This window comes from Sceloporus occidentalis, unplaced genomic scaffold, assembly GCF_023333645.1.
Source record: "Sceloporus occidentalis isolate IW3139 unplaced genomic scaffold, rSceOcc1.0.p SCAF_1, whole genome shotgun sequence".
NCBI lineage: Eukaryota > Metazoa > Chordata > Lepidosauria > Squamata > Phrynosomatidae > Sceloporus > Sceloporus occidentalis.
Window position 1 is genome coordinate 164,109,324 of NW_028316981.1, and position 13,391 is coordinate 164,122,714.

Genomic DNA, 13,391 nt, shown 5'->3' on the forward strand with positions numbered 1-13,391 from the left:
CCTGTGTACCCTTTAAGGAGCAGAATTAAGGTGATGTTTATATTTGAAACAAACAAACTCAAGGCAATTTGCACCAACTCTTTTGGCATGTTTTCACAAGCGACCAGACACTCAAATTCAAATCCAAAAGAAGACAAACTTAGCCAGAGCAGAAGACAATGAGAATTTAGAAAGAGTATTTGTAAGACTGGTAAGTGGGAATGAGCAAAAGAGTAGAGAGGCTTAAAAGGAAGAACAGCAACTTTTTGGAAGATAAAGACAATCAAGGTCTTGAACACAGAGAAGGGGAGGGGAGAAGAGATATATGGTTAAGCAAGCAAAATAAATAAAATGAAAGAATGGAGATGAGAAACAGATATGCCAATTAACAGAACTGTGTGATGATCCAGACAAAATAAGAGGAGGCAACCAGAGTATGAGCAATACTGACAGAAAGAACAGTTTAGATTTTAGTACATATTGCATAGAGTCACAGCGGTGTAGTGGTTTAAATGTTGGGCTACAACTCTAAAGGGACTAAATCCTATCCCATCCATGGAAACCCATTAGGTGACCTTGGGCTAATCCTAGTCTCTCAGCCTCATTTAATGGAGCAAACATAGGTAAACTAAGGAAAAGATGTTGGACTCTTCCTATGCACAAGGGTGGAACTGCAACCCAAGAAAAGTGAAGCTCCACAGAGGATGAAACAAGTGCTATCCCTTTACCATAAATCCAGACTAATACAATGTGCCACAAGCACAAAATAAGAACTAAAAATACATCAGAGCCAGTAACTCCAGCACATTGTGTCATTCACAGACTACAAATCCAGGAATTAAGCATTTATAGGACACATAATATTTTTTTCCTAGCCTGTACAGTCAGCCCTCTGTATTCATGGATTCTTTATCCACTGATTCAACCATCCATGGTTTGAAAATATTTTTAAAAAATATAAATTCCAGAAAGCAAACGTTGATTTATCCACTTTATGTATGGGACATCATTTTACTACACCACTGTATTTAATGGGACTTGAGCATCCATGGGTTTTGGTATCCATGGAAGATCCTGGAACGAAAACCAAACGGATACCAATGGCCCACTATATTTAGGAGAGATTAGAAAAATTACCCATTTTTTCCAGTGGAATACATTAACAAAATTAAATTTTCCAGGTACTTCTATGGTTTCTATAGACCTAACACAAGGAAAAAAGTCAAATAAATGACAACTCAAATTAATAAGAACTAAAAGTAGGCTGGGCCCACGCAAATCTCCCCTTTCTGAATTCTTCCCTTGTCTGTGCCTTAACAGCTGTCTAACATACTGAAATCAGTAAGTAAAGCTCTTCATAGGATAAAATTAACCATCACTCCCAGCTAGCATCTGTAGATAACCTTCTAAAGCAGAGGTGGAATTATGTCTGATGTCTGAAATGTTTTGGACATTTGCATCCTGCCATTTCTCGCTGGATATTTCCCAGCATTCTGCACCCTTGATTATCTGACTAGGCCTGATGGGAGTTGCAGTCCAACAACATATGAAGAGCTACATAATTCCAATGCCTATGTTAAAAGATTCAGGAAGAGAGGCTAGGCTAGGAAGAGAAGCTTCTGTTTTTATAAGCAGAAAATTCTAGACAAGTCACAATATAACCTGCTGGTGACTTTAAATGTAAGACAGAAACTTATATTTTAAAACTATTTTCTTTAGAATTAGATCTTCACTCTCATGGGCTTCTACTGAGGATTAATAAGCATGCCTACTATAGTACAGTCAGTTATCCATACCCATGGATTTTTTATCCATGGATTCAATCATCCATGGTTTGAAAATATTTTTAAAAGATATAAATTCCCAAAAGCAAATCTTGATTTTGCCATTTTATACAAGGGACTTAAATATGCCATTTAATGGGACTTGAGTATCAATGGATTTTGGTATCTATGGGGGTCCTGGAACCAAACGCCAGCAGATACCAAGAGCCCGCTGTAACACAAATATCTGTAACTTACAATGGCACATTAATTCTAAAATCACACTAACATTGATTTCATCAGTACTGTGTGTCACTATGGTTACCTAAAATCCATAGTTTTAAATAAATTCAAAATGCCAGTAAAAGCCCTAAGGATTTAACTCTTCCCAGGCCTCCAAAGTGGCTCATCTACACAAACACAATGCTTTACCTGTAGGTGCTTGAAAGATGGCATGGCTGTCTTCAGTTGGAGTTCAAGATCAGAAGGAAGAGGGATTAACTTTCATCCAATATGATCAAAAGTCCAGATCTGGGCAAAGTTCTCATCTGGTGTAAGTCAGGACAGTCAAAGGGTTCCCTGGACCCCATTCCACATACCCATCTAGCAGAATGGGCAGTGCTCTCCCAAGAAGAAGCCAGTTTTAGATATTACTATTTCTTATACATTTCTTCTACCCAATTTTCTATAAGGAAAATGGGGAGGGGAAAGTCAGTTGAACTAATAAAGATATTCCTTGGGCTAGATTTCCTCACTAATGCCTTCCTTGAGGCTACATGACTATCATTACCATGACGGCATGGAACGTGACCACGTGAAGGTTCCAGATGGACTGGTCAAGACTGTGGCATCCTCCTGTCCCATCGCATTCATTCTTGAAAAGCTGGGAGAGGGGGAAATAAATCTTTTGAGGCTTTAAAGCCCGTGAACCCAACAATATTCTTTGTACCGGAAACTGATGCAAAATGCACAGGATTTCATCATATCCCCCATCTGGTAAGAAGAATGTATATTTTTGTTTTCCCCCATTATATACATTTTCTAATCAGGCTGGGCCTTCCTTTCAATAGATTAAGCTGGGATATGAGGAGGTCCACCAGCAGAAGCTTCAAATATGGTTTCTTCTGGGAGCTGTAGTGGCTCTTGGTCCAAAACGTCTCCCATACAGAGTTACTGGATCAGCAGTACTTCCCTTTCACGACCACATATTTGGTCACTCCCCCTCAAATGCGATGTAAATTATTTTCCTGGTGCCTTTAACCAACAAGCCACTGATCTCTTCCAACTCTATGATTCTATGATCCCAGACACCTAGGATGCATCTGCATTGCAGAAATAATCCAAGTTGACACCAGTTTAATGGCCATGACTCCATCCTATGGGATCCTGGGAATTGTAGTTTGTTGTGGCATCAGAGCTCTCTGACAGATAAATGTCTCACAAAACTGCAATTCCCAGAATGTCATAGCATTGAACCATGGCAATTAAAGTGGTTTCGAACTAGATTATTTCTGCACTGTGGGTGCAGCCCTAGCTTCTCTGGCTTGCTCTTGACAGCTGGTGCCTTGCTTCCTGGTATTTCTCAACCTTCCTATGTTCCTGAGCTTTTTGCCAGTCTTGTTATATAGTAGGTCCTTGGTATCTGCTTGGTTTAGATTCCAGGGACCCCCGTCAATACCATAATCTGTGGATGCTCAAGTCTCATTAAATACAGTGTCGTAGTAAAATAGTGCCTCTTATATAAAACAGCAAAATCAAGGCTTGCTTTTTGAAATTTATTCATTTATTTATTTTGAACATTTTCAAAATATTTGAATCTGTGGATAAAGAATCTGTGGCTATAGCGAGGTACACACAACCAGAAAGAGACGTGTCCCCAGTGCCTCTCTTTGCTCCGCAGGAGCGCCGCAGCAACCAAATTGCACTTCCGGCGCCCCAAAGCGCCAGCAACAGCACAGGGACATCACAGCTGCACCACCCCGTTTGGAGGCGGTGCAGCTGCGACATCACCAATACGCGCCACATCTGGTGGGCATGCTGCAGCTGTGGTGCCTTTGTCACATGCGAAAGCTGCTGGGCGTGTGGGTGCTCCACCCACCAGGCAGCCCTCGCATGTCACAAGGGCACCGCAAAGGCCCGTCTGTTTCAGGCCAATGAAAGGCCAACTGTATTCTTGTCTCTCCCCCCAAAAGTCACTATGCTTGTTTCACTTTTACTCTTTCTCCTCCTCCTCTCCCTTCTTCTCTTCTTCATTATCATCAACTTTATTTTTATCTGTTCTCAGAACTGCACTGCAAGACAGCTTACATCATTGATATGTGCCTTTCTATCTATCCCTATCAACCACAACAGCCCAGGCACTTGGGGGGGTATTCTTCTCACCTAGTGAAATGTGTGAAAACATTACTGTTAGCCTTTAAATTACTTTGAAAGTGGCCAAATACGCAAATACATTCTTTGTGAGATCCAAATTGGTGCCCTTTCCTTACTACTTTGTTTCTAATATTTAACCACCAGGTATGGTACTTTCACTGATGAAACTACTAGGTTAAACTACTTTTAATGTAGAATTCGGAGACATACCTAGGTTAGTCTGGAATATCAGTATGCAAAGGGAGCTTGTAGCACTTTGAGGCTAAGTGAGCGAAAATGGAGTGAACTGGTGCATCTAAGGAAGTATATCAAGTCAACGAAATTACATGCTACAACTTATTTCGTGCAGTCTTAAAGGTGCTACAAAATCCCTTCGCATATTAACTACTTTTTTGGAAACTTTGCTGTCACTTCATAACACTTTCATATATTATGAACAAGTACTTATTTCCATAATTATTACACAATACAAATATAAAGTCTACAGGAGCAAACGATTCAGGTGTCTTGCTTGCATTCCTGTAACTAATCATTAAGCATATAATTGTTTCCTCATTATATGGCATTTCTAAGAAGGGTGTCTCATCTCAGAAATATTCTAGCATTCACCTTGGCCCAAGAAAAGAGTAATAGCACTAAATGAGTAGAGAGGGTTTGCTATTATAGCAGGCCTCCATTGATTATTTATATGTGTGTGCTGAGTCCAGAGACCTGTTCAAAATAACAGCAGGGGAAGCCATTTATATTATTGATGGCATTTGTGTTGCAGGGCTCTGATTAGGCTTATTGTGGATTTTGGTAGAACATGTAATCCATATGCTTTAAAACGAGTAAAATATACTATTATTTCTGCCATTTTGGGAGAAAGGTGTCTGCAGATGAGAAAGTGTAAGTGTATGCATGTAGTGAGAGCTAGAGTGGCCTAGTGGTTTGAACGTTGGACTATGACTCTAGAGATAGGGTTTGATTCCTTACTTAAGCATAAAACCCCACTGTGTGACCTTGGACAAGTCACATTCTCTCAGCCTCAGAGGATGGCAATGGAAAAAACCCTCTGAAGAAACTTGCCAAGAAAACCCTGTGATAGGTGTGCCTTAGGGTCACCATAAGCAGGAAAGGAGTCGAAGGTACACAACAACAACAATGAATGTAGCATCTCTAAGAGGCACTAGTGTAATATGCTAAAAGTTCAACAAAAAAGTGGATGCACCAAGGTAGTTATGAGGTCTGTATGAAGTCTGCCATTTACAGACCTACCTTGGCTACTGCACACCCTCCAACATTTCTCAGACGAAAACCAGGACACATGTGGCCAAGCCACATCAGAGTATGGTGAAGAAGGCAAAAGTGATTAATGAGGAAGAACAAACAAACTATGATAGACTGCAGAAGTTTGTTTTTGCCTGAGCCTACTGGGAAGGGAAGATTTTACTCCCTCTTCCCCTTTCCCCCTGCTGAGTTAATTAAGTGCAAACTACTACTACATTTTGAACTCAGCACATCCCACTGGGTTGCCTGGTGTGGCCATTGCTGCAGAACAAGGTGCCTGTCATCGATCACATGGCAGGGCACCATATTCTGACCGGGGAGCAAGTCACTCGCTGAGTTGCTGGCACAGCAGGAGCACCAGGTGGCATCAGGAGCAAATGCTAAGGTTCTTCTTTACTCCATTTGACGAGAGATGTTATCTAGACTGTTTGCACCAAACCCGGGGATTTCACCCTGCATTGTCCAGACTCCCTACCGAGAGGACAGGGTGAAGAGGTTTTATTTGTCCCATGCAGACAGGGTCCTGAGCCTTCCACATCCACAGATGTTTTATCCATGGATTCAAGCATCCACAGTTTTAAAATATTTTTAAAATATACAAATTCCAATAAGCAAAACTTGATTTTCCAATTTCCTATAAGGAACACTATTTTACTATGGCATTGTGTATAATGGGACTTGAGCATACACAGATTTTGGTATCCACAGGGGTCCTGGAACCACACCTCAGCGGATACCAAGGACCCACTTTATGTACACAATGGACGTTCTATTCAGGTGGCGACAGTTATACAAACAGTAGTTGAAACTATGTCTAAGTAGTTTATTTTTATTAAAATATAGCTTAAACAACCTTTGCAAGTAGCACCTGTAGTTAAATTGATGCCCATCCATGCATATATTATGTGCTGTATCTTGAGTAGCATACCTGTGTTCGAGATAACACCTCTTTTGTTTATTACTGGGGAAAAGGACACTCGACAGAGCATATTATAATGCCTACGTTAAATACTACCTGAAGCAAAATTGCTTGGAAAGGAGTCCAACTCTAAGAAATTAATGTCCCATGCACAAATGAGCTTTCAGAAAGATGAAGTCATTGATCGTCAAAGGAAAAGTTTTATTATGAACATTACTGAAATGAAATATACCTGCATTAATTGAAGTTATGGCAGCTTTTTATGAATTATTCTGTTGTTAAAATAATGTGGTGTATTAATTTTGATAAGGTGAAATACTCCTCTAGCTGAAAAACTGGATGTAAAAATTCTAATGGCAAGGAGAAAAATAGCAAATAATAAAAGCAGAACTAGGGAATCCATTTATAGCTCAGATTCCTTATGCAACAGTGGATCAAGGCTCACCATCAATTCATAGGACAATTTTGTTTTGTTTTGTTTTTAATCAGAAGAGTATTTAATATAAAGACAGTCATAAAGTAAATTATTCATGTGAGACAGTAGCTAAATTGTTGTAAAATCAATTTTTAAATTTTTAAATTTTGGTAAGTTTATACACTTATACATTGTACATTTATTGAATTTGTATGGGCTTTCTGCAGAAGGGGAGAAAAAAGACATTAAATAAAAAGTTTATGAAGGGAAAAATGAAAAATTAATGGACAACGTAATCATGTTAACACACACACACAACTTTTTATACCACATCTAGAATGCCATTTTTTTAAAAAACCTATTTTTTATTTTTTGCCTCTTAGATATATGGTATCTGTTAATATTTATTTGTTTTATATAATATCCTCCCCCCCCCAAAAAAAAAAAAGCCTGTGGTGAACATTCCCTTTTAAACAGTGTCCACCTCTATAATTTTGCAATGCAATCCTAAAGTGAGCCAGCATAGCGTAGTGGTTTGAGTGTTGCATTATGACTCTGGAGACCAGAGTTTGATTCTCAGCTGACCATAAAAATCACTGGGTTACCTTGACCAAGTCCCATGCTCTCAGCCTCAGGGGAAAACAAACCTCCTCTGAACAAATCTTGCCAAGAAAACCCCACGATAGTGTCGCCTTAGGGTCACTGTAAGTCAGAAACTGCTTGAAGACTCACAACAACAACAAGCAAGTCTCTAAAATGTTTACAAGTACTATGCACTGCAATTTAAATACGCCTCTTAAGACACTGCAAAATGCACCATACATTTTGCACAAACAGGAAACATAACAATAAATCAGGATTCCCAGCTTACCCTCTTTATCCTGTAAATAGCAAGATACTGGTACCACCTTTGCTCCTCCCATTTTGTGAAATAGCAAAACAAAACATGCAAAGACAGGAACAAACTAGGATAAAACATCCTTTGAAAACCACCATACAATTTGTTTGCAAAGAGACACAATAAACCAAGAATCCTGGCTTAATATCCAAACTTGGAAACAGCACTTTTTAGGATTACAGCTGCCTCTATACTGCAGAAATAATATGATTTGACGCCACTTTAACTGCCATGGCTGATTGTTATGGAATGCTGGGAATGGCAGCATTAGAACTCTGCTAAACCAACTACAGTTCCCAGCATTCCATAGCACCGAGCCATGGCAGTTAAAGTGGTGTCAAACTGGATTGTTTATCATGTGCGGAAGCAGCCTAAATTGCTGAGAAGAATTCTGGATGCAAACATATTCATTGCTTTGGTTGCCTTTAAGATTTTGTTTTGTGTTGTTTTTGAAGTTTAGCCACTGCAGGTTTGAAAGAGTGCCAAACATCTTCTAAACAAAAATCTATATAAAAGCAACAGAAGTAAAATAAGTGTTTAAAATAGCAAGTATAAAATAAACATATAATTACAATGAATGCAACGACTAAGCCCCATCTCAAAAAAACAGTCAAGAGGTAGAAGCTGAACCCTGAAGAATGATGGTCATAATTAATATTAACAACATTTTAAGCAAGGCATTTCTACTTCCTCAGCCCCAAAATGGGACATTTACCTATTTGCAGTTTACCAGGGCAAGATCGCAGATATAAGGAAATAAGAATTGCCACTGGTAAGTAATACCTGACTGGAGCATAATAATACACATTATTTGGCGGTAATAATAAAAATACTTGCCTCAGAATAAATCCCACCACAGTGGAGCATACTTTCGAGCAAACTGGCATTTGGTTATGCTGTTAGTTCGTGGTTTGTTCACCCCATGCCACCCCTTCTAAACCGTATGACTGACCTGTTGGAGGTTGTTTTCCCTATAACAAAGCAGCTTTCATAACAATGACACCAGTTAACTGGCAAGCTTTATATGGAATAAAATTGCTGGTGTAATATGACATCCAAAATAAAGATGACATCAATAGCTAATCAGTTAAAATTAGGTGGTGACTTTCCACTACAACTCCACATCCCTTTCTATTGTTTAACATGAGAGGGAAACCTGAAAAGCAAACATTTGGAGAAAGATTACACTCAATACGAAGGAAAAGGAAAAATTAGTTTGCCTCTGGGCATACCTGTGAGCCTATCCTGCTGAAGATTTACATGTTCAGAAAATGCACACAAGACACATTAGAAGAGCAGTGGGTTAACTGTGGTTTTCTGAATGTTGTTGGACTGCAACTTCCAGCAGCCCTCGCAAGCATAGCTAATGATGAAGAAGTCTCAGCCTTATAACATCTGGAGGATAGCACTTTCCCCACCTCTGATTTGGAGAAGGGAGACTTCCACATCTGAACGCTCCTTCCCATAAGCAGCCTTTCTGAACATACTGTATACAGGGGTTCCCAAACTTTGGTCCTCCAGATATTTTGGACTTCAGCTCCAGGATTCCTCACTGTTGGCCAAACTGACTAGCGGTTCTGGTAAATGAAGTCCAAAACACCTGGAAGATCAAAATTTAAGAACACTACAGCCTTTCTCCAACCAGTAGTTTTTTTGTTTTGTTTTGTTTTTGTTTTAATACAGAGAAACATTTACTGATGAGAATTCACATGCATTCAGAAACTATGTACAGTACTTCTGAGAAGGGATTAGCATATAATATTTCTAAAGATGTGGGGGGAGTTCGGCTGTGAGTCAGTGTATCTACCACAAATTTAAGATTGAGAAATAATATATGCAAAGAATGAGAAATAAATAAGCTTTGGTGTCACTAGATGGCACAGCTACATTTTATGTAGGAAAATGGCTATTTAGAGCCATAGACAACGTAAACTAAAAACATCTGTAACATTTTTTGAATTCCACATTAGTCAGAAGAAATGCACTATGCAGCATAATCCTAAGCATTAGAAATATGCACCATTACATTCTGGGAAACATATTGTACTTCCAAAGAAGTGAATATATTGCAGTCTTACTTCCAGGCTCTTCAGCCCAAGTGAGTTCAAGTACATCTACACCTTAACTACAAATACCTTTTGTATTTTTAGGAACACAGTCGTTGTTTTCTCAAGTCAGTGTTATGCGTCTTTGACTGGAACCATTTGAAGCATACACACTGGATTCAACAATATTAAACAGATACTTGGTTTGCAAGTGAAAAGGGTTTCTGCATTATATCAGAAATCATAAATTCCAAAGGGTCTAAAGTGAGGAAGAAGAATATACAGTATCGAAATAAAAAACAACAGGAAATCAACATCTTTATAAATTAGGAAATCTGAAAACCTGTCATTGAACACTTGTTATTTATTATTAATTTATGGTTATACAGTAAATGTAGATGTGTTTGCTGTTAACTGCCCTCGAGTCAACCACAAATCATGTTAATCCTGTGGATGAGGCATCTCCAAGCCCCTCTGTGTTCAGCTGCTCTGCTCAGGTCCTGCAAATTCATGCCCATCGCCTCCCTAATTGAGTTTATTTATCTGGCATGTTGTCTTCCTCTCTTTCTGCTGCCTTCTACCTTCCCTAGCATTGTTGTATTTTCCAGTGATGCATGCCTTCTCATAGTGTGGCCAAGGTAGGACAGTTTCAGTTTTGTCATCTTGGCTTCCAGGAAAAGTTCAGGCTTGTTTGTCTTTTTGGCTGTCCATGGTATCCCCAGCACTCTTCTCCAGCACCACAGATTTTCTTCCTGTCAGCTTTCTTCACTGACCAGTTCTCACATCTGTACGTGGTGATGGGGAATACAACGGATTGGACAATTCTAACTTTAGTGTTCACTTGTATATCTTTATACTTTAGGATCTTGTCTAGTTCTTTCATGGCTACCCATGAAATAATGGAAATTAGACTTGTCATATGTTGAAGAAGACAGGGCTTTAATAATTTGTGGTGTGAGAATTTAAGCAGATACAGCTTGCAGGACTTCCACCTATCTAAATTTCCTCTTCTGCACAACTATTAAATCACAGAATCATAAGTTGGAAAGAATCCTGTGGGCTATCAGATCCAACATCTTGCTCAGTGTAGGATCTCCAGCTAAAAGCATCCTCAGCAGGTAGCTATGTGACCTCTTTTTGATGACATCCAGAGCAAGATCCCACCACCTCTCTACACAATTGGTTTCACTGTCAAACTGCTCTTACTATCAAGAATTTCCTTTAATGTTCAATCTAATGTTCAGTCATCTACCTCTCTGTAACTTCAGGCATTTCAGGGTGCAATCATGTCACCCCTCAGTCAAGCTGAACATACCCAGCTACTTCAAACTCTTCTGGAAACCATGCCCTATGAGGAACGACTTAGGGAGCTGGGGATGTTTAGCCTGGAGAAAAGAAGATTAAGAGGTGATATGATAGCCCTGTTTAAATATTTGAAGGGGTGTCATATTGAGGAGGGAACAAGCTTGTTTTCTGCTGCTCCAGAGAACAGGACCAGGAACAATGGATCCAAGCTGCAGGAAAAGAGATTCCACCTCAACATTAGGAGGAACTTCCTGACAGTAAGGATTGTTCGACACTGGAATAAACTCCCTCGGAGTGTAGTGGAGTCTCTTTCTTTGGAGTTCTTTAAGCAGAGGATGGATGGCCATCTGTTGGGGATGCTTTGATTTGGATTTCCTGCATGGCAGGGGGTTGGGCTGGATGGCCCTTGTGGTCTCTTCCAACTCTACGATTTTATGATTCTATGATTATCATATATTTTGTTCACCATATCTCTTATCAACCTCATTGCCCTTCCCTTAATTTGATCCAATCTGTCTATATCCTTTTTTAAAATGTGGTGCCCAGAAGTGAAAGCAGTGCTCCAGAGGAAGCCAGACCAGTGCAGAATGAGACTATTATTCCTCTCAGTTTGCAGAGAAGTGGAGAGGTCTTGGAGATGTCTCATCCGCAGGGTCGCCATGACGAGACTGACTTGAGGGCAGTTAACAATAACAACAAATAGCATATGCATACTTTACTGCAGCATCACACTGCTGGCTCATGTTCAATTTATGATCAACAATAATCCCAAGGCTCCTTTCATATGTAGTACTGCTTTCATATGTAGTACTGCTAAGCCAAGTGTCCCTATCCTATACCTGTGCATTTGGTTTTGTGGCCTAAATATAGAATTTTCATTTGTCTCTGTTAAATTGAATCTTATTAAATTCAGCCCAATTTTCTAGTTTATCAAGGTCCTTTTGAATTTTGTTCCTATCTTCCAATGTGTTAACTACCCTTCCCAGTTTTGTATCATCAACAAATATGATTATTCCCTCCATCCATCACCTAAATCGCTGAAAAAAATATTGAAGAGTGTTAGCCCCTGGACTGCGGGTACTCCACTTGAGACCTCCTTCCAATTTGAAGCACAGCCATTGATGACAACTCTTTCAGTATGTTTTCCCAGCCAATTATGGATCCACCTGACCACATTTAAGCAGTTTGCTAAGCAAAATATTATTGGAGACTTTATGAAATGCTTTGCTGAAATCCAGATAAATGACATCCATAGCATTCCCACCATAAACTAAACGAGTGACCTGATCAAAAAAAGGATATAAGGTTAATTTGACATGATTTGTTCTTGATAAACCCATGATGGATCCTACTAATCACTGCATTGTTATTAAGATACTTGCATAAAGACTCTTGTATATTCTGTTCTAATATTTTCCTGGTATTGAGGTCAAGCTGACTGTCCTGTAGTTTCTTGGATCATCTTTTTTTGAAGAGAATGACAATGTTTGATAGTCTCCAATCCTCTAGCACCTTATTCATTCTCCAAGATTTCTCCAAAATGAGGGCAAGTGGTACTGCAAATATGTCAGCATGTTTTGTCAGTATTCTCGGATATAGTTCATCTGGTCCTATAGACCTGAACTCATTTAGGTTAACCAGCAGCAGTAAACGTACAGCAACACTGTCCTCTTATACTTATGGCCACCCTAAAAGAAATGACCTTGATTTTGAACTATATAATTAGTTGAAATAATTAATCAACCAGTTATGGAAGCTTTGAAAAGGTCCTCATACCTTTTTAATGTGTCCACCCAAGAATTACAACTTTCAAAGCATGTACTGATCTAAGCATCATCATTTACAACAGCAATTACTGCAGAATGAAGAATAGATAAAACCAGTTTTAGAAAGTAAAAGCTTTGGAAAAGAGAAAGCAATAGAGGAATTCACTGGGATTTCTTTTAAATTAGGGAGCCTTTAAAATAAAGTCTTGACAATAGTACGGTAGTTGTTTTTTTTAAAAAAATTCTGGCTTGTATTAGGTTTTGTTATTGCACATCACTTTGGATACCTTGAAAAAATGATGATGTATTATAAATAAGTAAACAAGGGCAGCTAGACATGATATAGGTGCCTTGAGGACAATCTTATACCTACTTATCTGAGAAAAAGCCCAACTGAATTCATTGAGACTAATAGCTGAGAAGAGATGCATATAATTGCACAGTTAAGCTGCAAGATAATAAACCTCAATAAACACAGCTAGTCAATATGCACAGAACAGCGCTGTTAATTCTGGTAACTCTAATCTGGAGAAGCAGCTAAAGTCAAGAGCACACTATTGTACATTAAATTAAACAGTTACAAGAAAGTTTTCAGAAATTTTATTTTCTCATTGGTTATCAGAAATGGGAGGTCTAAAGCTAAAATAAAAATCCAGCTT

At 39.0% G+C, this 13,391-nt stretch overlaps 1 protein-coding gene across 5 annotated transcripts in view; it reads right to left on the reverse strand.

Moving 5' to 3' along the window:
• The window catches only part of LOC149322629 (electroneutral sodium bicarbonate exchanger 1-like), a 127,579-nt gene that overhangs the window by 85,621 nt on the left and 28,567 nt on the right, over positions 1–13,391 (reverse strand). For 4 of the 5 annotated variants that reach the window (XR_016271981.1, XM_089480515.1, XM_089480521.1 and 1 more), the window contains exon 1: positions 2,175–2,462. The exons of the other annotated variant lie outside the window; for it this stretch is intronic. Coding sequence is in view for 3 of the 4 variants with exons in the window: in XM_089480515.1 (XP_089336641.1) it covers positions 2,175–2,198 (24 nt within the window). In the remaining variant the exon portion in view is untranslated. Of the gene's footprint in view, positions 1–2,174; positions 2,463–13,391 lie in introns of those variants that run through there. 5 annotated transcript variants of the gene reach the window in all.